The sequence below is a fragment of the Stegodyphus dumicola genome, chromosome 6, assembly GCF_044657685.1.
Source record: "Stegodyphus dumicola isolate Sdum_Otavi_A_Nest chromosome 6, ASM4465768v1".
Lineage (NCBI taxonomy): Eukaryota > Metazoa > Arthropoda > Arachnida > Araneae > Eresidae > Stegodyphus > Stegodyphus dumicola.
The window spans coordinates 175,193,416-175,218,268 of record NC_140773.1 but is presented as its reverse complement, the minus strand read 5'-3'; the positions used below and the strand labels follow the sequence as shown (position 1 = coordinate 175,218,268).

The window sequence follows — 24,853 nt, the reverse complement described above, 5'->3', positions numbered from 1 at the left end:
GTTGATTGAAAAAACCACACTAATTTTACCTAACAAACGGAAAATGACACAAATGACGTGAACTCTTTCATAATTATATTACTCATTAGCTTTAAAAAAAACTTAACTTGGGTTGAAGATTACCTCAGAAGAGTTTTTTTTAATTTCTTAATTTAGATGCCACACAGTCTAGTAATACATATCTAATAATACTTAATAATAAGTCTGGTTATACTACAGCCATATCAGTGGCCGATAAGACCGCTAAATATTAGTTGTTCGATTTGGATTCAAACTCAGACGAACGAATGCGATGGATGTGTGATATTTTTCCATGTATAACATGAGTATGAGCTATTCGTTAGAAAGTCCTCTATGAAGGCATCTTTCTCCTTAGCAGATAGTCCTCGTGTGTTTTGCTGTATTCAAATAATCCTAGCCTTCAAACTACGATACCTATCACTCTAAATCAAGATGAAATTTTTCTAAACAAGATTTTTAAATCCGGCTGGGGGGGGGGTTCCAGTGGCCACCCGTTAAAACCGCTGAATACTGGTAATTCGACATGGGTTTAAATCCTGACGAACACGCTTGTTCTATGAACGTTTTCCAGGGTTTTTCTACGTTCAGTGTGGATGAGATCTAGTTCCCCTTAGAAATTCCCTCCATGATAGTTTCAGTCCTCTTGCGCAGATTCTAAATCCATTAAATTTTCTTTATTAAATACAATTATAATTCTTTTTTTTTAGAGAAATTGCAGGGAAAAAAACTGTAAACATCAAATCGAGTGCGATTACGAATATTTTAAAATAGTTAAAATTTTGAGCGGGAAAGTTTTTTTTTAATACGTTCATAAGCAGCTGAAAATTAGGGGAAGAAAAAAAATTTTTAATTGGCATTAAACTTTGTCGATTTCTACAAAAATCTATATAAAGGTGTTTTCAAAAACTTCTGCTGAAATATGAAGAGTTGTATTTGTAAAGTATTTATTAGTGAGATCTGTAATTATATACTCAGCTTTTAGTTTTCATAACCTTCCAGTCATCAGAATAAAGTCATTAAGCGTAAGAGGAGGCGAAAAAGGAATTTTAAAGAAAAGGTTATTTTTACAAAATGACTCAAAATTCTCTGAGCTAGTATAAGTAATTATGTAACTCAAATAATTAAATATTTGCGAAAATTTTGTTGACCTCTCTCAGTCTTACCAATATTTCTGTATAGATATAGAACATAATTAAATATCGATAATGAGTGTGATAGATAGTGGAGGATATAGAATGAGCATCACAATATATAATTATGTTTGTCGCAAAAGCAGCCACTTTGATAAATGAACATAACTGTCGGGAATCGCGTATGAATGTCACATACATGCTTTATAATACCAAGAATGTTATAAAAATGACGGTTATTTGATATCAGCATTTACTGAACTTTCCAAAATGTTTAAAAATATAATATTTAAGAGTCGGCAAGTTTGTTTAAAAAATTGTATGCATTTCAATCACGGTGTTTGTCGCTATGATCAGATGCTCGTCATCGATATTTAGACTATTTCTCGAAGGTAAACCGAGTTTTATAAAATTCGATTTAGAGGTTTTAAAATTTAATGTTGAAAAAAAGTTTTGCGCATATTTCCATTTAAAGAATAAACTAAAAATCTCACAGCTTTTAAGTTTGCATCACTTTACAGAGCGTAAAATAGCTTTTGAAATAAAATTTGCATAAAATTAATATAATTTCTGATTTTGGGCGAATTTTTAAAACTTTATACTTTTATGCGGTAAGAGGAATTTTGGAAGTAAAAGACAACCAAAAGGAGAAAAAAAAATTTGTCGTACAAATTAATGGGAATAAGAGCCCCTTTGAAAAATTCCTGTACAGTTTTATAACAAGAATAATAGATTCTTAAATTACGAAATCAAATAATCGAATCGCATTGTCAAAAGTATAAGATTTATAAATTTATCAAGAGAGCTGCACGTTTTTTATTATTCGTGATATAAATTTGTAGAATTTTTTTAAAGAGAATCATTTAATCACATGATCTCAATAAATTATATAATACATTATTTTTCTCATTTTAATTCATTAATAATTTTATGATTCATAAATAAAAGTTTATTTTATAAAAACTTGTTTATTTTATTCAATAATTGTTCCAAAACCGAAATTATTAATTCCTTTTATATATACATTCACTTTATAACTGGTAATAAATTTGTTTCCTTAGAGTCAGCGTAAGGCCTTTATCTCAATACATCAAGACTTCTCCCCGCGCTAATGACAGCCATTACCCATTGTCGTCGGGGGTGCGTGGACCCTTGTCACCTTAGGCAATGGGGGTTGGAAGACGTACATAAATACGGGTTAGTCGTTTTTGGCGTATTTTTTCACTATTACAAAAACACGGGTAGATCCGTTTTCGAGGGTACATTTAAACTAACAATAATCCGTAACGAACCGTTAAGAGACCTGCATAAAAGAACGAGAAAATACGGGTCAAACTGTTAAAGGGTTAAATGTTGATAAGCCTAGTGAGGTGGCCATTTGTGTGTATTTGAATTAAGTTAGTTTCTGCACCAGCTTGAATGCCTTTTTTCCTAGTGGCGCAAAAAGTACTTTCAATTTTGTGCACCGAAATATCTGTCTTCCTACCCGCTGACTTAATTTGCTTATTTTTCTTTGAAACTCTAATTTTAATTGTAAAAATTGTTTTTTTAGATATATTTGTTGTTTTATTTTTTCTGTATTTTGCAGTTTTTAATGAAGATTTGAGTTTTTATGTATTTTTGCCGCAAAGTAAGAAATGAATTACTGAATGAGAAATATATCTCTGATGAAACTAGAGGATATCAGTTTAAATGAAATGCAGCGAAAAATGTGTATAATTGAATGCGCTGTGCAAGGAAGACCCCATGACTTCAAATATTTTAAATTATTTTAAATTAGTACATTAAAAAGTTTGATTCCTTTTATCAAACAACATCTTTAAAATTAAAAAATGAAGACATTAGGCTTTGATCGGGGTTATTTATAGTACATAGAAGACATTATTAACGAAATAGCCAAAGGGAAAATAAATTTTGCACCTAAATAAAAAGTTATTCCTGCAGTATACCCGAAGCTAGAGGTACTGAAAATTTGTGGTGCATTATTAAAAGAAAGTACTTTAACAAACAAACAAAAAAACTTTAATTCGTAAAAAAAAAAAAAAAAAAAAAGAAAAGAAAAGAAAATCAAAATGCAATTTTTGCAGCAATTTAAAACTTTATATTGAAAAAGAAGTTATTCAATAAAATCTTGACAGTGACGTTTCAGGAACTTAAAGTGCTAATCTTCAAAAATCTTATATTTTTCTTCTTTTTACCTCATTTAAACAAATTACAAATAAAATCTATTCACAATTTATTTAAAAAACTCAAACTGAATTAATAATGCCAAACTGAAATTCAAATCAAAGAAATGAAATTTTTAAAGCAGTCAAAGGCTGCGTAAAACTTGATCATAAAGCAGATGAGGAAGGCATCGAGTACGAACTAAATAGTTTAAATATTTAAGCGAGGGAAATAAACACCTATAGAAGTAGCTTGAAGTCACGTGCAGAACAAATGGAACCTGGGAGACTTCCAAGATAAAGCTCTTTATCACTTTCCCGAGACGAATAAGGATCACAGCACAGCACGAAAAAGATGGATGGACGCTTCTGGAAGCAAATACAAACCATTGTTGAGTTCAATTAATTGATGCTGGTAATCAATATTTATTTCTCTGAAATAGATTTTTCGTTTAAATTCAAGTAAATGACATGCTTTTTTATAACTTAAATCCGCCGAAACAAGAGGACAACTCAAAATGCGAAACATATAACATACAAATTTTTTGGCAAATAATTATTGCATCTAGATTCAGAATTTTTCAGGGTTATTAGTGGCATTGATATACATGGGAAAATGTTAATTAGGTTTAATATAAAATCTTAAAATTAAAAAAAAATTTCAACCTCTAACAGTGCAAGTCTCAAATTATTCTACTACTTTGCGCATAAAATACCTTATGTCAATTTTAATATCATTATTTATCTCATTATTGATCTGCCTTTTAAGTAGTTCAGTTTTTTTAAAAGTAACTAAGCCTTTATTTAAAAAAATGTCATTTAATTTTTTGCAATTAAATGTATTGAAAAACGCTTTTCATTAAACATATCTCCATAATAGTTCATTTAAATTATTACCCTGACATTTATGTGACACCGTAAATTATTAGGCTGTATCTTGCCAGTTTTCTAGATATCATACTCATATCTCTCATATCTGAAAAACAATATTTTCAGAAAAACTTAGTTTTAGTTAAAATTTCTCTTTTGAAGTAATAATTTCAATTTAATAATAAAAAAATCAATTTCTGCGTGATAATTCAACACTTAAAAACAGTATCTGATTATATTTAAGGTGGTTAATGTAAAGTAACACTTTCTACCGAACAACACAGGTGATTGACGCTTAGCCGGGGTAGTGGTTAATGACTGTCATTCCCGTGCCGAAGGGTCCGGGTTCGAATTCCTTAGAATGCTTGAATGTTTGTAAATAGTGTCTATGCGGCGAGCCGTAAGGCCTCTCGAGACTTGGTGGTTGACGAAAAGGGCGTGCGAGACCTTCGAACTAATCCCTCCGGGGTATGTTCATCAAAACTGGGGGAGAAAGTGAGCTAAAGGTCGGCTGGCACCTACGAGTATATAGTGCTCAAGGCTCATCTCAACGACAGGCGCCTTTGACTCTTTGCCACGGTGAATGCGGTGGGCTTGTGCTGACCCTTAAGTAGTAACAACAACAGCAACACAGATGATTAAGTGTTTACATAAGACATACAGTACTCACATGAATAATAGCTACAAAAATCACTCGCCATAATACTTATGAGAAAATTTTCAAATGAATTATTAAAATTTTATATAATATAGTAAGATTTACATAAATTTCTATAAAACGCTTGCATGGAAATATAATAAATTTTTATTACAGTTTACAATTTTTCTACTTTCATGTATAACTCTTTTATTATAGTTTCTTGTTTTGGAATGTGTAAATGTCTGCATCTTCGAATGGCCAAATCAAATTCTGTAGCATTTTTTTTTTTTTTTTTTTCAGCTTCGATTCCTCTTTGCAAATTTCACATTATTTTCTAAATAATGTTGTCCTTCCGTAAAATCCGAATTTATATGATTTGCAGTATTCCCTTTCTTCTATCATTAAATGTCATTCACTGTTCATTCAATTATTGTCAATGTGTTCACTGCTTCATTTGCTGTTATATCCGCAATTATTTTACGTAATCTGCTTGTTTTAGTACAAAACTTCCATGAACTAGATTAAAGGATTTCTTGAGCACTCGTAAAGTAAATTGGATTCTGATAAATCTTTAAAAATATTTAAAATTATGTTAGAAAAAGCATAGGCATTTCAATCAAAAATCATGAAGTGAAGTTAATATTTCTCTATTAACTTGAGAAATAGAAGAATGGCATAAATTTATTCAGAATAAAATACTTTGTTCAATAAAATAAAATTCGAAAATTCCGTTTTTTGAACATTTTAAAAGTGTACTAACCCCTTAAATAAATATCTAGTTATTCTGCTAAAAATTTCATTATCAGCATTGGTTCGTAATCCCTTCTATTCGCGGAAATATTTGGCCTGACTAGAATTGCCGGTTTGGCTTTACCTTATAACTCGAGTAAAGACGAAAAGTAAGAATAACTTGTATTCGCACTAAATGGATTTAAGATCATACAACATTTCATTATCAGCATTGGTTCGTAATCCCTTCTATTCGCGGAAATATTTGGCCTGACTAGAATTGCCGGTTTGGCTTTACCTTATAACTCGAGTAAAGACGAAAAGTAAGAATAACTTGTATTCGCACTAAATGGATTTAAGATCATACAACATTATATATATATATATATATAATGTTGTAATATATATATATATATAATATATATATATATATATATAATATATATATATATATATATATATATGCATATATATGCATTTATGTATAAATTATCATTGTTATAAGAAGTGAAATCCATAGATTATTTTTAATACCTAATATTTTCACCTATAAAAGATAATTATCTAAACAAATCTTCTCATACTAAACATCCACTACGTAATATAATCGAATAATTCTTTAGCAAAAAACGGTATTTGACTGATCAAAACTTACTCTGGTTATATGTCTAGTCTTGTACAGTTTAAAAAAATTAACATGTTTTATTTTCGTAACAGAAAATATAAAAAAACTCTTTCAAAATGAAAACGTAAAATTGCTTTTTATTTGCGGTAACATAAATCTAAACCTCTTTGAACTAAAATGGAAGGATGTATTCATTTACGTAGGCATTAACACTAATCATAGAATAATCATAGAATCTTATTTCCATTATTATTACACTAAAAGTTCTAAAATTATTTGAATAAAACCGAACTCAAAATACATTCCTATTCAACTAATTTTTTTATTTATACAAAGTAATTTAATTGTTTGATATTTTGCCTAGTATTATTATGAAATGCATAATGTTTGCATTGAAAATATAAACCAATGTCAAGCTGCCCGTAAGAGACTGTCACGTGACTGTGTGATGAAACGTAAAATGGAAGACCTTTCCTCCTATTACTGTTATTATTCAGTTTAGTTAGTTAACTTAGTTAAGTTTGTAATATGAGAAGTTTAGCTACTAAGTATTTTTTATTGATATCCTTTACTATAGATATATATCGCTTTCTCAATAACTATGCATTTATATGGAATTGAAGTTGTGTGTTTATTGGTGCCGAAAAATACAAATGGAATTTAGTGCTCGATTCATGAACTTATTAATCATTAAATTAATATGTATGATAAAATATGTATCATTAAATGAAAAATTTAAAACTCATAAATTAAATTACGATATTAATTAAAATTTAATGAAAATTAAAAACACATAAAAATTTTGATGTTTAGCTTATGAGCTTATGATAACCAAGTGATTCGATAATTTGGTTCGGATATTTGAGTTCTTGATAACTGAAATTTTATTGTATTTAAAATTCTATTCCATAAATTTGGAAAATTTATTAGGTGAAAGATTTTTAAATTTGAAACTATAAATAAACATTTTGAAATAAAAAAAAATTAAAAATATTTTTATGATTATTTTTTGTTAAATAATAATTTGTTACATAATGCAAATTTAAAAAAAATCAAGAGTAAAATGGTCTGCCTATTTAATTAGTTCTTATACTGTTTTAAATAATTTCCTTATTTTTCTCATCTTTTCTTCGAAGCTTAGTAGTCAATTGCTTCTAAATAAACTGCCTCTGCCCTCCCCCTCTAAAAAGTAAATAAAAGGAAAAGAAAGAAAAAAACCCACACAAAGAGCTACCAGCTCCGTAGTTGCTCGCGCGGGCACACCACGAGGATACTTCTTTTCTAATTTTAGAACAACGTTCAGCAGAAGAAAATCATTATTTCCACTCAAAACAGAAATGCTGCTCTTTTCCAACGGACAAACTTCTGCCAGAAAGCCGCCATCTTTCCTTTCACAATTTTTATCTGCCTTTCTTTTTATCCTTTCTATGTAGTAAGAGGTTTTTCATCTTTCCACAGACACGCTAAATTTGGACTGGTTTCGGATGTGGAAAATCAACATTTCTAGTTACAAATGTTCCTAACGCCCAGGCCGAAAATAGCTTTAGTTGTCGATAACTGAGAAAATCGACTCTGAAAGCGAGATCTCTGTGATGCTTGAACTGGAAACACATCAGCTCCGTCTCTTTATTTTAAAACTGTAAATAATTAATGTCATCTGTGCGGGTTAGGAGATTGAGAGAATTCACTTATTTCACTGCTATATTTTTTGAATAACAAAACAAAATGAATAGAACTGTACTGTTCGAAATAGTGTGTGAATAAGTGATGTACCATAAAGTCATTTTCACAGTAAATTACATAATATTTTATAATATATCCCGAAGAAGAGGTGTTTAATAATATGCTCGAAACAGAAATGCCTCAGACTGATAACAATAAACGTTTGGAAGTGTTTATTGTTTTCCTTTCGTGGATCTAAAGTGTTTACAGTTTTCAATTCGCTGATTTGATGAAAAAGTGAAATAGAAAGTGTTGGCATTTGAGGGAAATATTTATTGCAGACCTCTTCCGTAAACAATCCAGTGAAACAAACACACAAATGTGTCTCGGAAAATTAAGTCTTTTCTTTATTAAATAAACGCAGAAATCTCATTGTTGTATTAATTTAAGATGAAAAAATACCACAGCAATTTTTTCTATCGTTTGTGTGCTGCCATTTTGAATAACGTATTTCAAACAGAAAGTTTTAAGTTCCGTGTCTCTAATTTTTTGTGGATATAGTTCTTAACTGATAGCCTTGTCATAACTGCTCAGTATAAAAGTGTTTTATGTGTTAAATTGAAATTTACATGCCAAAATCAGCATTTCACTCTTGCTGTTTTAACATTTTTTAATATTTTGCACATTTCGTAACATTTTGAAACTTTAATCATAATCTCTTTGAAATATTAAATAATAATGAGATATTCGGATTACCACTCTCGTTTTAAATTTGTTTTTGTTAATTTTTTAAAACTTAATGGTAAACTTTTCTGGTGCTTCACTGTAATTTGAAGTTTTCAGCTAGCAATTTTTCTTTTACAATTTATAAACTTAATACAATTTGTAAGTACTGCAGTTATAGTAATTTATAAACTACTGATATAATTCAGGATTTGGATCAAATAATATTATCTTTGCATTATATTTTTAAATAAAGAGCTTTCCGTCGAAAAAAATTGAAACTTTGTGTAGTATAAAAACTTATGTGCATATTTATTTTATTGTTAACATCAGAAATTATATGTATGTGTTTGAGCAGCAAAATATCTAAATAAAAAAAGAAGGAAACAAAATGACGCACAAAATGCAATAGATGATACAAGAAAAATAGGATCGCTACGCATGAAGCTATCCAAAAATTCTTAAGTATGAAAACCTCTCCAGCTACTTTTATGTCTTATTTACTCAGCCAAAAGACGCTGCGCACACTCGAAAGTATGACTGCGGTGTCAAATCCATCTTAGAAAACACTTTTTTGTTTGAATGTTTTTCTAACGCCGTTTTTCGTGTATTTTACGACGTTTTATTATGTGAAATCGGTGATATGAAAACAGCATATGTGCACTAAATGTTATTCAAATTTGATAAAAATGATATAGAAATTTCTAAGGTTTTGAAAAATAATAAATTAATCATAAAGTATTGTTTGCTCGGAAGTAGTAGTAGTATTTTCTGCTTGGAAATTGCCCAGTGACATAAGAATATACGACAATAAAGTATTTCTAGACGTTTTATAACGCAAATGATTTTTGCCAGAAATCTACAAGTGGTTTAATTATTTCAGAAACTGAAAATCAACTCAGTGTGTTTCTAGGCAATTCTGCCTAGAAATTCTAGAAAGACTAGAAAAGTCTGCATTTTTAGGCAATTCTGCAGAAATACGTGAAATCACCTTCAAAAGTCATAGGTATAATATTCATGATGTCTTACTAGATTGTTTATGTGTACATCCTGTCCGCAAAAGCTCTTACATAGCGTTTAGTTTTGCATTTATTAGTCGTAGACATTAACTTATAAAGTCGTAGACATTAATTTACAAAGCTATTTTAAATATTCATATTTTGGCAGATTATTTTTGTAAAAATATGAAACTATTTTTTATCCTGTCTCCCATTCTTTAGCATTATGTTCAGCAAAAGCTTATACACGTCATAAAAAATAAAACACACAACATTTGATTCCCATGCGATATAAGTTGACCGAGTTATTTAATTTCAAAATTTGCAATTTTTGTCATCTTTTTCAGCTTGCCTTGACGAGTCGATTAAATATAATTTAGAATAGTTTTAAGTTTCTTTGTTCCTTTACGGCCATTCATGACTTACTATAATTTGTCATTTTCATGATTTGTATGATTATTATTTTTGCGATTTATTATTGTTATAATAATTATTACTTTCATGATTTATTAGCGCGCGACATTTTTTAATTCGTAATTGTGGGACAATTGGTAGGTCGGGAGTATTTTCACGTTTTTTAAATGTGAAAAATAATTCATTAATATTCTGATTCAGTTTTGTTACTTACGTATTACAACTTAATAATCATATGAATTTTTTTATTTTTTATTTATGTTAATAACATTACGAATTGGCTATGTAATAAATAACACTTAAGCCTGCCACCGTCTTCTAGAAACTGAGTTTTATAAAATTCCGTGAAAAAGATTTTCTTTTCGAAGATAAAATTGCATTGATCAGTAAGTTTCACGACAGTCTGCATAACAGTACTCATTACTTATAGCGTTTCGTTCTCTTTGCTATCATAAACTAACGAGACACTAGAAGACTATGTGAAGAATTATCCTCAGGCCTTAAATACGACAAAGTTCAGAAAAGGATGTAAAGAACCCTTTATTAACTCAATATAATTGCAGATGGCACCGACTTGTTCTCATAGAAGCCAACACTTTTCGCTTAACTCAAAAAGGTAATGATGAACTTAAAATTAAATGTAATAAGGTTAACCTAATGGTCCACAGAAAATTTAACGCGTAGGAAGATTCTGATTCGTAAAAGTTGACGTAAACAAGCCTAATGGCTAGAAGGGCTCAACGCCATATAAATATAATCGCTAGTAATTCAAGATAGCAATGTGGCCAGGCATAACACGCTCTAAAATCACCTTCCAAAACCTTCCTGAAATACTTCTTCTTTCTACCTTATTTGAATAAACGCGCGCTAGCTTAATAACATTCTGCCAAGAAACGCTAGCTTATTAACATTCTGCCAAGAAAGCGTAAGTTGAAAACGAGAATCAAAAGAAAGTTGCTTTAAAATATAAATTAAAAGAATCCCCACACACTTAATCTGTTAACGACTACTCAACAGCAAATGCTTTTCTATCTATGTACAACTCCTGAACGGGATCTCAGACTTTAAAGTTAAATGTTGAATTCAGTTTTTATCTCACGGGTATAAAAGCGTTTATGTTTCCTTTTTTAGAATAATTATAAACTTCTGCTAAATATAACTGTAGGTAATAGAGGACATATAAAATTAGGTTTCGTAATTTTTACAAAATTGATTTTTGAAATTTAAAATCCATAACATGAATATTTTCCTTATTTAAAGCAGTTAAAGGACGAATAAAATCTTTTGTGGACACAGTGCGTTATTTTGCGGCATATGTTAGCGAAAGACACGTTCTTCTGAAATGACATACAACTTTTCTTCTATATTTCTATTCTGAGGCTCAAATTATGCCTAAATACTAAATTTTCTAAAATGTGATAAGACCGAGAAATTTTTTAATTCGTTTTGGCGCACTTTGCTCCAAGAATAATTCTCATGGCGGAATTCTTAATTTATAGTACCCAATTTTCCTTTCCCTTTCACTGTGCATGAGAAGAATAAAAGGTGTATCATTCATTGTTTCGAATAATTTTAACAAAGTGCGTAAACTGTATTTGGTGTTATTATCGCTTACAACAAATATGCCAAATTTTAAAACGGGCCAATATTTAAATTGGCGCATATCTTCGGAAATTTTGAATAAAAAATTCTCGTTTTTGCACGTACGCGTATAAATACACATACTTTAAGGTGATGGCATAATTCTCATAGCTTATCATTCAAAATGTTTTTAAAAAATTTCTAAAAATTACTAAAAAAATAGATATTTTAAAAGCAAATCAGAAAAGAGCTGCTGGATTTATTTGAATCGACTTTAAATTTTGAACTGTGAGAAAAGAAAATCTGTATTAAGTTTAATAAAAAAGAGATATATATTAATAATTATATACCATATTCAAGTAGCATTGAGGAGCTAAAATTTTGAGACCTAATGTTTTAAAAACTATTCTTGCGATTTTTACAAAACTTGGCAGTTTGGCATAATTAGAGTCGTAGAATCGACGTAGGGAGAAACATAGGTATGTCATTTCAGGAAAAGTCCCATTTTAATGTCAAAATACCTATGCTAGAAAAGAAAAATACTTTGTATAAATCTAATATATATACTAAATCAGGCTTGCGAGTCATAAAAGTTAAATTTCGTCGATCGTCCCAGTAGAACGCGGGAGATATAGAACTGTACTTTTTTTTTTTTTTTTTTTTTGTGCAAGGTGTACATGACAGTATGTATGCAGGAGAAATAGAATTAAAGATTTGGATCTTTTCAGTTATAGGACAATACGCAACACTGATGCTTCCAATAAGAAAACATACTTTTGTCATCCAGTCATTTCGACCGGGGCAATTGTTTTAAACATAGCAAATATCTGTCTTAGCTTAGTTAATTTAATAAATAAAGAAACATTCTAAAATCTTTTTGTCAACAATATTCACTTTTAAAGCAAGAACAGCGTTACTATAACAGATGAGAGTGACATATTTAATTTTAAAAGGGTCAACAGGGAAATCGCACACATCTACCTGTAGATAGGAAGAAGTGAGTGAAGTACCAGAAACTTAAGTCTGCATTATTTGTTTTGCGCGAAGCATAATTTGATACCCTAATACTTTCCAACTTGATCACTCTTCGTTTAATTACACTTAATTCGATCTCAGATTGTTTCTTTATCGCATATCCTAATTGAATATATTACTTTTGTTTATGTGAGTATCGTTTGCTTCATTTTATTGTTGCAAACAGCGTAAATTCCTTTTGCTTTTCTTCTTTTAGTTTTGAACTTTATGTGTGGCAACAAGATAATTGATTGATAGAATTGTGTTTGTGACAGCCATGTAGAATGGCTCGCTTATTTTGTATCAATTATTTTGCATCGCTGACAAGTGTAATTTAATAAAAGTGTAGGAATACAGTCCATTTTTTGATTGATTATTGTTTGTGAAACATATTAAGTTTAAGAATATATTGTTGGTCAAAAGTCTAGCCGGAGAGCTAGTGAAGATAGTGACTGTTCTATGTGTATTCTAACAACACAAATATGCATATGGTTTGTGAAAATTATCCACTTTGTGAGGTAAGTGGATTTTGAACAAAAATTCGTTTAATTTGTTGTTAAATTTTAAGAACAATGTTGTAATACAGCATAGAATTCGATTTCATTTTAATAATAGTGTTAAGTGATTTAAGAACAATTTCTGTTTTTGAATTGATCAATTATGAGTGAACTTATAACTTTTAAAACAAAAAGAGCGGTCTTACGCAGGAGTGTTACTAATTATGTAAAGAAAATTGAAACTATTTTAACTGCAGATGAAATTAATTTAATAGAACTAGAGGAATGTGTCGAATTATTGAAACAAAAAGAAACTGAGTTAAGGAAGCTTGATTCTGAAATCGAAAGTTTAATTACAGATACTAAAGAATTAGAAAACGAAATAGATAATGTTCAGGAGTACACAGATAAAATTTATTTGTGGAAATTTAAAGGTGAAAAAATATTAAAAAATCAAAATAATAAAAATAATTCTAATGGTGTAATTTCAGAACAGGTTCTTGACAATATTAAATTACCCAAGTTAACATTACCGACTTTTGGTGGTAATATTACAGAATGGATAGCTTTTAAAGATCTTTTCAGTGCTTGTGTAAGAAATAATACAAATTTATCTAATGCTCAAAAATTGCAGTATTTGAAGGCTTCGTTGAAAGGTGAAGCATATCGCATTATTCAAACCATTCAAATTTCGGATTGTAATTTTGAAATAGCATGGAATCTGTTAGACGAAAGATATTCAAATAAAAGAGAACAAATTTTTGCATATATTAAACGTTTTTTTAGTTTACCAACTATTCAAAATGAATCAGCATTTGCTATTTTAAATTTAGTTGACAATATTAATGAAGTAATTCGTTCTTTAGAAGTATTGAATCAAACCATTGATAATTTTGGTGACACTTTAATGACTTATTTAATTTTGCAAAAATTAGACCCTGCTACAAAATTATGGTGGGAACGTCAGTTAAAATCTAATGAAATTCCAAAACTTACGACTTAATTGAATTCCTAAAAAACTATGCAAGAACACTTCAAAATAGCAAATCAACAAGTAATAAGGTACCTAAATCTGTGTTTCAAAATAAGAATAATGTTCTGGTTGCTACTTTGGGTTGTGGTTATTGTAAAGAAGATCATAGTTTAGCCAAATGTTCGAAATTTCTAAATTTATCGGTTCAGCAAAGGATAGATTTTGTAAAATCTAATCGTTACTGTTTTAATTGTTTATCTAATATGCACTTGCTCAAAAAATGCAAGAGTTTAAATACATGTCAACATTGCTTTAAGAAGCATCACAGTATTTTGCACATTGTAAATAATTCAAAGAATAAATCTCAGTTAAACAGTATATCTCCGCCTACGCAATCTATCATTAAAAGAGATGAATTAACGAGTCCTAAGGATGTTTCAGCCACAGTTTGTGCCTCTCATTATGATTCGAATGCAAAGGATAATCAAACCAGTCACATTTTATTGTGTACTGCTTTAATAAAAGTTCAAAATTCTAAGCAACAATTTGTGAAGTGTAGATGTTTATGTGACACTGGATCTCAGAGATCATTTATTTCAAGGGATTGTGTGAAGAAATTAGGATTACGAGTGAAAGATAATTCCATTTCTGTATCATGTTTAGGAGAATTTAATACTATAAGTAATGGGGAAGTCGATTTAGTATTCACTTCTCATTTTAAAAGTGATATTCGTGTATCAACATCAGCGTTTGTACTGGACAAGGTGACAGATAACATTCCCTATGTATCTTTGCCATCAATCATCTTCGATAACTTCAGTGATTTACAATTAGCTGATCCATTATTTTACAAGTCACAACCAGTTGACATTTTATTTGGAGTAAATGTATTTCTGCATTTAATGACGGGAGAAATTGTCAAACGTGGTCCTGATCTACCATTTGCTCTAAATTCGAGGTTGGGATGGATAATTTCGGGTACTACAAATTTTGAATCTACAAATTTTGAGCCAGTACATGTAAATCATTTGAATACAAACACAGATGAGTTAGTAAATTCTTTCTGGGAGTTAGAAAAGTTTCCAAATGTACAACCTTTAACAAATGAAGAAAAACTTTGTGAAGAACATTTTAAAAACTCGCATTTTAGAGACACATCAGGTCGTTATTCAGTTGCATTACCATTCAAACATAATAGAGATATTCTAGGTGACTCCCGTGAAGTGGCGTACAGAAGATTTCAATACTTGGAGAAGAGGCTGTTATCTATGAAAGAAATTTACAACCAGTATATTCAGTTTATGAAAGAGTACTTTTCACTAGAACACATAGAATTAGTGCCAGACACAGATTATGAATTAGAGAATAAACACTATTATATCCCACATCACTTTGTGTTGAAGGACTCTAGCTTAACAACAAAATTGAGAGTTGTTTTCGATGCGAGCGCTAAAACAACCACAGGTGTTTCTTTAAATGATACACTAATGATAGGACCAAAAATACAAGATGACTTAATTTGTATTTTACTAAGATTTAGACTTCATAACATTGCAATAACAGCTGATATTAAAATGATGTACAGACAGATAAAGGTTCATGAAAAAGATAGAGATTTTCAGAGAATATTATGGAGAGATAGACCATATAAGCAAATACAAGTTTGTCGTTTGAAAACAGTTACATATGGAACTGCAGCTGCTCCATATCTTGCAACCAAAGTGTTGAGTCAGTTAGCGATTGATGAAGGATTGAACTTTCCAAAGGCAAAGAATATAGTTTTAAGAGATTTTTATGTTGATGATATGTTAACTGGTGTAAAAGATAGTTCGGAAGGTATTGCATTGATAGACGAATTGCAACATCTGCTAAAAAGGGTGGCTTTGAGCTTCACAAATGGTCGACAAGTGAACCGTCATTGTTAAAAACCTCTGGCTTAACAAACACAGATAGTGACAATATTGATCGTGTAATAGAAGACAAACCATTGAAGGTTCTGGGATTGGAATGGCATCCGGACAATGATGAATTCAAATGTAATGTCGGTGTAATAGAGTATCAAAGTGTTCCGACTAAAAGAATTATTTTGTCATTCGTAGCAAAACTATTCGATCCATTGGGGTGGATAGCTCCGTTTGTAATTCTCGCTAAAATGATCCTTCAGCAATTGTGGAAATTACAGTTATCATGGGATGATCCTGTAACAGAAGAGATTGATCGAAATTGGAGAAATCTATGTAGAGAAGTTAAACTTTTGAATTCTATAAATATACCTAGGAAAATTCTGCTACCTGATTATTTTCGATGTGAACTTCACGGATTTTGTGATGCGTCTGAAAGAGGTTATGCAGCAGTTATTTATTTCAAAACTTGCAATAACTCTGACATTAATGTTAAACTCGTAACAGCTAAAACTCGTGTAGCACCATTAAAATCTATTACGATTCCAAGACTGGAATTATGTGCAGCAGTGTTATTGGCACGCTTGATTCAGTCTGTAAAAGCTGCATTAGTTATAAATTTTGATTTAGTGCAAGCTTGGAGTGATTCACAAATCGTGTTGTCATGGCTAAGGTCAGATCCTAAAAAATGGCAAGTATTCGTATCCAATAGAGTTTCTGAAATACAATCCATCTTACCACCTGAGAACTGGAGTCATTTTGATGGAAAGGAAAATCCAGCTGATTGTGCTTCACGTGGATTATTTCCTGCAGAACTATTATCTCATCAATTGTGGTGGAATGGTCCTTCTTGGTTAAAGTGCAGTGAGATTGCCTTGTCTAAAAATATTCTTATAGATGAAGAGGCATTACCAGATGCACGTAAAACAGTCTCATTTGTAGTTTCTGAACCTGTACAGGAACTTGCTATTATATCAAATATATCTTCATTTCCAAAGTTACAACGCATATTTGCTTGGATATTAAGATTCATATCGAATTCTAAAGTAGCATATCTAGAAAGAAATACGTCTTTTTTATCTAGTAATGAAATTCGAGCTGCAACTTTCTGTATTGTCCGAATAATACAGCGATTTCACTTTTTTAAAGAAATTCAATGTTTGGAGTTGGGAAAGGACTTACCTACAAACAGCAACCTCCTTAGCTTGTGTCCAATTTTAGATGACAACAAAGTGTTACGTGTAGGAGGAAGACTGAAAAATGCGCAACTATCAGAAAATGAAAAACATCCAATCTTATTACCTTCAAAACACAATCTGACAGAAATCATAATTAGACATCTTCATGTCAAATATCTGCATGCAGCACCGGAACTTCTTCTATCTTTAATTAGACAGCAATTTTGGATCATAGCTGCTAGATCTGCTATCCGAAAAGTAGTGAAATCTTGTATTACGTGTTGTAAACTTAGAGCTAAAACTGCAAGTCAAATAATGGCTGATCTACCGGAATCTAGAGTAACACAATCACGACCATTTCATCGAACTGGAATAGATTTTTCTGGACCGTTCATGATTAAACATCGTGCAGGACGTGGACAAAAATCATTTAAATATTACGTATGCTTATTTGTGTGTTTTATAATCAAGGCAGTACATCTTGAAGTGGTAGAAGATTTGTCAACAAAGGCATTTTTAAGTGCATTGAAACGATTTATTGCAAGAAGAGGGAAACCATTTGAGATTTATAGTGACTGCGGTACTAACTTTAAAGGTGCAGACAAAGAAATCAGAAAATGTTTTTTGCAATGTAAGCAAAATCAAGAAATTCACAAATTTTTGTCTTTAGAGGAAATAAAATGGATATTCAACCCGCCATCATCTCCCCATTTTGGTGGACTATGGGAATCGGCAGTAAAGTCAATGAAATTACATCTAAAAAGGACTGTTGGTGATACTGTGCTGACCTATCCGGAATTTCAGACCTTGATAGCGCAGGTTGAGGCTTGTCTCAACTCTAGGCCGTTGTGTCCAACATCGGCTGATCCAAATGATTTAACTGCATTAACACCTGGTCATTTCCTAATAGGAACGTCTTTAACTGCCATACCTGAACAAAACCTAAATTATAGTTCCTTCAATCCCATTGACAGATGGCATGTGAGACAGTTTATTTTTCAGCACTTCTGGAAAAGATGGAGTCGAGAATACCTGTCTCAGCTTCAACAAAGACCTAAATGGCAAAAAAGTCAAAACAATTTAGAAGTCAATGACTTAGTCCTCATCAAAGAAGACAACCTTCCGCCTCTTAAATGGAGGTTAGGGAGAATAATTGCTGTTCATCCGGGCTCAGATCAAAGAGTCAGAGTTGCTAGTATTAAAACTGGTCATGGTGTCATAAAACGACCAGTCGTGAAATTGTGTCCTCTTCCTATTCAGACTAAAAAACTATGAACTGCTTCGCATATAATATTTTGTATTATTTTTTCTTATGTTTATCTTTATTGCAGACTAAGAAGTTTCAAAGTGCTCCAACTGTTGAAATCCCCTGGGATTTCAACGAGGGCCAGGATGTTTATGTGAGTATCGTTTGCTTCATTTTATTGTTGCAAACAGCGTAAATTCCTTTTGCTTTTCTTCTTTTAGTTTTGAACTTTATGTGTGGCAACAAGATAATTGATTGATAGAATTGTGTTTGTGACAGCCATGTAGAATGGCTCGCTTATTTTGTATCAATTATTTTGCATCGCTGACAAGTGTAATTTAATAAAAGTGTAGGAATACAGTCCATTTTTTGATTGATTATTGTTTGTGAAACATATTAAGTTTAATAGAACAACTTTTGTTGTGTATAAACATTTAAACGTAATGACATGATATATTATTCTCATGCAAACACTATTTTCCATATTGTTAGTATTATTTGAGGTTTTGCGGTATATAGGTACTGATTAAATTGACCTTGCATTATTTTCCTTGCCTCAGGAGTTCCAGGTTTCTGATATCACAGTTGGGTTTTCGTAGTACATGTGTTCCGTAGTACATGTTCATCTGGGCAAACTCCTGTTTTACTGAACCGTACAGTTGTATAACCTCTTATTTTATTAAGCGTAGTGAGAATATATACATTTCTCTTGTTATTTTTATGTAAATTCATTTTGTTATACATAGAATTATCTTATAATGGAAAAGATCTAACAATTTTGGATTTGGTTATTTGAATATCAGTAAGCCCACGACGGCTATCTGCCTAAAGAGATGGCTGCATTCGTGGAGGATGTTGTAAGGGAAACTGACTCACATTCACGTTACACGTGAGAAACATGACGAAAACCATTCTTGCAGTCAAACCGTTCACCTGGTTTCGACAAGGTTCTTTGGAGATGGCAAAGCACGTAGGCTATCTGATTACACCACTGTTCTAACCCGGGTCGAAATACCAGTGCTCAGCAGGTTTAACTACTCGATCACTCCAAAACTTTTGAAATCGAGCAATTACAGTGTGTTACAAACCTATTTTATTTGTGATACTCATGATATAAAATAATGCTTGCTGTAAATTTGTATTAAGAAGTTTTGGTAAAATAACTTTTTAAATGACTAACTTATAGAATACTGAATTATTCACTTTTATAATAGTCAAGAAAAATTTAAGATTTAATGCATCATCGCCTGGAAAGAACAGATATTTGTTGTTGATACGACTTTACCACCAGGTGGAAACAATAAACATTTCGAAGAAGTTTTACTTCCAAATGCTCAAAAAACGTGAATATAAATTGCCCATTAAGACAGGTAATAAATACTAAATCTATAATTCTGTTGAAGGAATTCTTATTGGCAACTATTGTAAAGCAAAAGAAAGCAGTCATAAAAAGAATACTTGCAGTGAATTATGTCGTTATCATAGCTCTATTTGGAAAACCAAATTTCATAAAACTTTATGAGACACATAAATTTCTGTACGTCTCTGGGAAACCTTTAATTTATTCACCTTGCTAAACATCAGCGTGTAATTTAGTTAATGGAATCTCCCAAGGTCTTTTTTACCGAATTCACTCACCAGAAATTCAGAAACCTAAGCATCCACTAGTTTCCTTAATGACCACGAGTTTACGACTATTTTCCCTTTCTTGCTATAACTCTGCAGAAAAACTGCATCAGCACTTATTGGCCAATCCTGAGAAATCCATCGGATTATGTCTATATGATGTCTAGACGCACACTGCAGTTTCTTGAAGATGTCTTTTTTGTAGGGAGGAGAACTGATTTTGGAAGATCAGTAATTGTCGGACTGAAACGGAATTTATTTATGAATTAACGAAAGTATTATTTGAATTCCAAGCAACTGAGATCTATGTAGAGTAGCAGACTTATATATGACACTCAAAGTTATAGAATTTTGGTATTTATGTTCTGAGATATTGGGCAAAATTATACATTAAAAGAACCTTATTCTGTATAAGACTTTTGATTTACCCTCCACTAATTTTCAATTGATAGCATATTTTCACGACTCTAATTAATGAAATTTAGGATATAATTAAATCTCTATTTTATAATTCTGCATTTGTTACGTATGATTTTTTATAAATGTTTATATCATTGTTAAAAAAGATAATTTTATTTCAGTCTTTGTTATTACGTTCTTTATCGTAGAATAATCTTCTGCGCGTCGAATAACAAGGATTCTTTTAACTTTTTTTTTTTATAAAATCTTTGTAATACAAGTAGTAAATGCTTTCTCTACACTTTTATTCGTTTTTCATGCCCAGCAGAGTGCTACTGAAATTGTAAATGTGAGTGCTTGCTTTTTGATATTTTATTTCATGTGTACTAAAACTCTCGGTTAACTTGGTTACATAAGAATGTACACTCCAGTGTAAAGTTCTCCACTTTAGACAAGACTATATAACATCTGCAAACTGTCTTCAAACAATTCCCGCAGTTTCAAAGCAATGCACTTTGGAAAGAAAAATATAAAAAGAAGAACAAAAGTCGGAAGAAAATTTGTAGAGTTAGCACTATCCGTAAGGAAAATTCCACTGAACGTCATTGACAAAGAGCTTCTTTAGTAGGAAAAAACAAAATAAGCAAACGAATAAAGGACACATTTTTTAATACACATTTTTCTCATTTGATGGCCGGGAAATTTTATGAACAAAATTTGATTAAGTAATTAATTAAATACAATAAAATAGTCAAATGCCAATTGCCTGAAGCTAGATCAGGCGTTATCAACCGGGCGGAATTTTCATAACTTCAGTTTGAAAATGTAGTCAGCCTTTTACTTGGTGGTTAAGTATTTATTTTTAGTTTATGAATATAAAAAACTACTTTTATTCAGTTTTGGTATTTAACAATATTTTCTGTACTTTGTATTGTTTAATTTATAAAACAGGTTAGGAAATAATTCTAAATCTAAATAAATGTATACGTATACTTTTCACGTGTTGGAGAGAAGGAGGGAAATGATTATAAGGCATTTTCTCCCTCCTTTCCGCATGCCCTCGTGGTGTATTTGGAAGCATACTGGACGCGTGTTCGAAAGGTCTAGATTTGGCTTCCCGGTGAGGGCACTGCACATTTTTCCCTTCTCCTGTTTCAAAAAAAGACCTCAAGACTGCACATGATCTTATAACAGTATGAAACGGGTCAAAAAAAGGTAGGAAAACACTAAACTAGATTCTTTTATAGGTAACATTCTCCTAGAAACTAGTCTTGTTTAAGTTATATCTGGAAGCTTTATCTTTCATCTTGTTTATTTCTTTTGAATCAAAATCAAGATTAATACCAGTGTTCTGAGGATTCAGCCTTTGGGGTAGTCGCGAATACCTGAATGATAGATACTAAATGCCAAGATGAAAAAGAAAAGGTAAAAAACATGGAAAATATAACAGCCTAAGAAGTGAAGAAGTTTAAAAAAACTCAACGCTAATTAAAATAATTTCTCTTCTAAAATTCAAAAATTTTCCATTTAAAATTCGTAAAGTCACTCTCATCACTTTCAAGATTATGTAAAGATAGATAAGCATTTTAAGTCTGAAATTTTAGTATTTATGTGGTTTCGCACTGAACATTTATTATGAATTTCAGATAAACATTCATAACGGTGTTCTTTTTTGTCTTACGGATTAATTATGCAATTTATAGTGAAAAACATTTCTTCTCTTATAACTACCGTTTTCTTGTCTAATTTTTACAATTCTCGCTACAAATAATATCAACTAATAATAGGTAGGGCAAACAATTTTGTAAATTTTCATTTAGAGTTAAATTTTGATAAAATAAGAGGAAAATATTTAATTCCTCAGCCTTGGTGTTTCAAATTAATCATTTTATTCTGCCAAAAAGATGTGCACTCAAACTGAAAAAGCAATATACAAATGTAAAATTTAAAATTGGGGGAAGAAGCAACCTTATATTAGCTATATTTTGAATAAAACTAAAACTCAGGTTTTTCTCAAAATTCTACTCGAATCCAAGGTGGCTGTTTTGGACTAATTTTGAACATGCAATACTTTATGAAATTATGATGTATTAAGTCGTATGTCATATAAAGAAGATTTCAGAAAGCTTGAAAGTAATCTAAGCACCATTCCAAGTGATTAACAGTATAAAAATAAATGAATTAGATTTTTGAATATTTGTATGAACTTGATTTTATTTTCTTAAACCTCTATTTTACAGAAATTAAATCTAAATTTTCTGAATTATTTTTTAAGTTCAATCTTTTCATCTGGAAAACTTAGGGATTCCTTTAAAACTGAGATACAGAATCCACCGACAAAGTTTTTTTCTTCAATGGAAAAGGAAAAAGTCAGAAGTTTGATAATATCAATTTAACTTGGAGTATAAAATCATGATATTCCTGATTGCAGGATTCCCGATTGCAGGATGTAACAGAGAAAAAAAAAAAAGAAACACTGGGAAGAAACGATCTCTTAGTCCTTTACCTCAAGCGATATTCGGAAAGACTGATGAGAATTATATTGAATAGTAGAAAAAGAGAAGACGCTGATAAAAGTTTCAGAATTTTTTGTTTTACTCTAAAAGAGAATTTCAAATAAAACTTTGTACTTTAAAGCCTGTCATAAAAAATCTGATGTGTACACCACATGACTTCCTTGTTCGGAATAATTAATTATACGCATTTTTTCTTGCATTTCATTTAAACTTATTGGATTGAATTAAATCTACTTCGCCGACAACGCATAAACCACAATAGAATAAATGTATTCTTTAAAATTCACTCTAGTATTTGTTTACCATAGCGACACTCTGGCGCTAGATTCACTTAACAGTATTATATTTCGTTCATATTATAACTCATAATGCACAAAATTTATATCACTTAAAGAATAGAATTATCTAATCGTTGCCACATGTTCTATTCAAATACTATAATAAAGCTAGAATGATGTATAAAAGAAATTAAGCAAACAAAACAAAAAAGAAGCAATTTTTCACAGACGATTGAGTATTTCTCATTCAATTAATTCAGTTCTCACTTCGCAAGAAGGTAAAAATACATAAAAACTCAAAATATCTATATTAAAAATTACGAAGTAAATCTTAAACACTTATTTCCTCGAAAAAATTCCAGAAAGGATTAAGCATGATTTAACTGGCAATAATACATGAAGGCGCTATCTTTGTTGTTGCGAAGCTAAGTTTCTCTAGATTGATAACAAATCCACTAGTCTGCTGTTTCAAATGTAAACAATCAATGGCCGCTATAAAAAAAAGGCCTAGCGGCACTTAAACAACTTTAAAATTGTTGATAATTTTAAAAATATTGCATACAGATTTACTAAAGGCATAAAAACCTTAACCGGAAGATAAAAACAACATAATCCAATCATTTTTAAAGCAAAAAATGTACAATTTACAAACACATAAGAGTAAAGAAACTGAGATCACTGAGCCGGGTAACAGAGTGGATATATATAAAATACGAGGTGCACATCTACATGTTATAGCAGTCCTATGTACAAAATTTCAACGTTCTGAGGCTACTCGTTTTTGAATTATGCGAGATACGTACACACGTACGTACATGCGTTCGTACAGACGCCAAGAAAAATTCTCTTCAGAATTAATTTTAAAGCAGTTTTATAATTTTTTTTGAAGGAAAAGAGTATTTTATTCTGTCCTTACGTACAGATATCACGCGAAAACATCGTTAAATTGCATTCGATAGCGGTCAAAATGGATATTTTCGTTGAAACATGTTGCCTGAAACTTTTTGCGATTACAATACTTCCTTTTTACTTCGTACAAGGAAGTAAAAAAAGAGTTAATATTTGCGATTTTAAATGTATTCTTAGATTAAAAACTGTCTTTAAACATATTTATATAATGCCAGAAAGTCTATGCTCAAATATTTTTGCAGTATTTCTGTTGCTCATTGCAGGATTTTGTAAGGTAATGGTATCTGCCAAGTAGCTAAGCAGATATTATAACAGGTTTTCTTAAATTGTGGGTCGCGAGACTTGCAGCAGGGAGTAGTCAAAAATTTTAGCAGTTTGATATATTATAATAAGTATTATAATATATCAAATTATAATATTTCTTTAACATATTATAATAAGTTTAAAATTACCAAATATTTTTACACAATATATCTGAAAATAGATAAAGATAAGACAATACAGGCAAAGAAAAAAACGAAAACATTTCAACGTTTCGACGCATTCTTTTTATTATAAAAAAAAGTTCATTTTCCTTGATTTGCACGTGCCGCTGTCATTTAGTCTGTTACTTATTTAAAATTTTTACATTGTTCTATGTCTTAAAAATTAGAAATTAAAGTTAATGACCTAAAACTGCAATAGTATATATTACAGCACAAGTGAAAAAATTGACAGTTTCACTCACGCGTGTGTCGAATTTGAGCATCACTTAAGAG

General features: G+C 30.7%; 1 protein-coding gene across 9 annotated transcripts in view; it reads left to right on the top strand.

Annotated features, from left to right (window-relative positions):
• LOC118195800 (dual specificity tyrosine-phosphorylation-regulated kinase 4-like) overlaps window positions 1–24,853 on the top strand; it is a 227,095-nt gene that overhangs the window by 98,376 nt on the left and 103,866 nt on the right. For 3 of the 9 annotated variants that reach the window (XM_085819185.1, XM_085819184.1, XM_085819183.1), the window contains exon 2: window positions 18,453–18,521. The exons of 3 other annotated variants lie outside the window; for them this stretch is intronic. In XM_085819185.1, the coding sequence (XP_085675311.1) occupies window positions 18,453–18,521 (69 nt within the window). Of the gene's footprint in view, window positions 1–3,708; window positions 3,732–18,452; window positions 18,522–24,853 lie in introns of those variants that run through there. 3 more of the 9 variants (XM_035367133.2, XM_035367132.2, XM_035367134.2) reach the window with 2 other exon arrangements.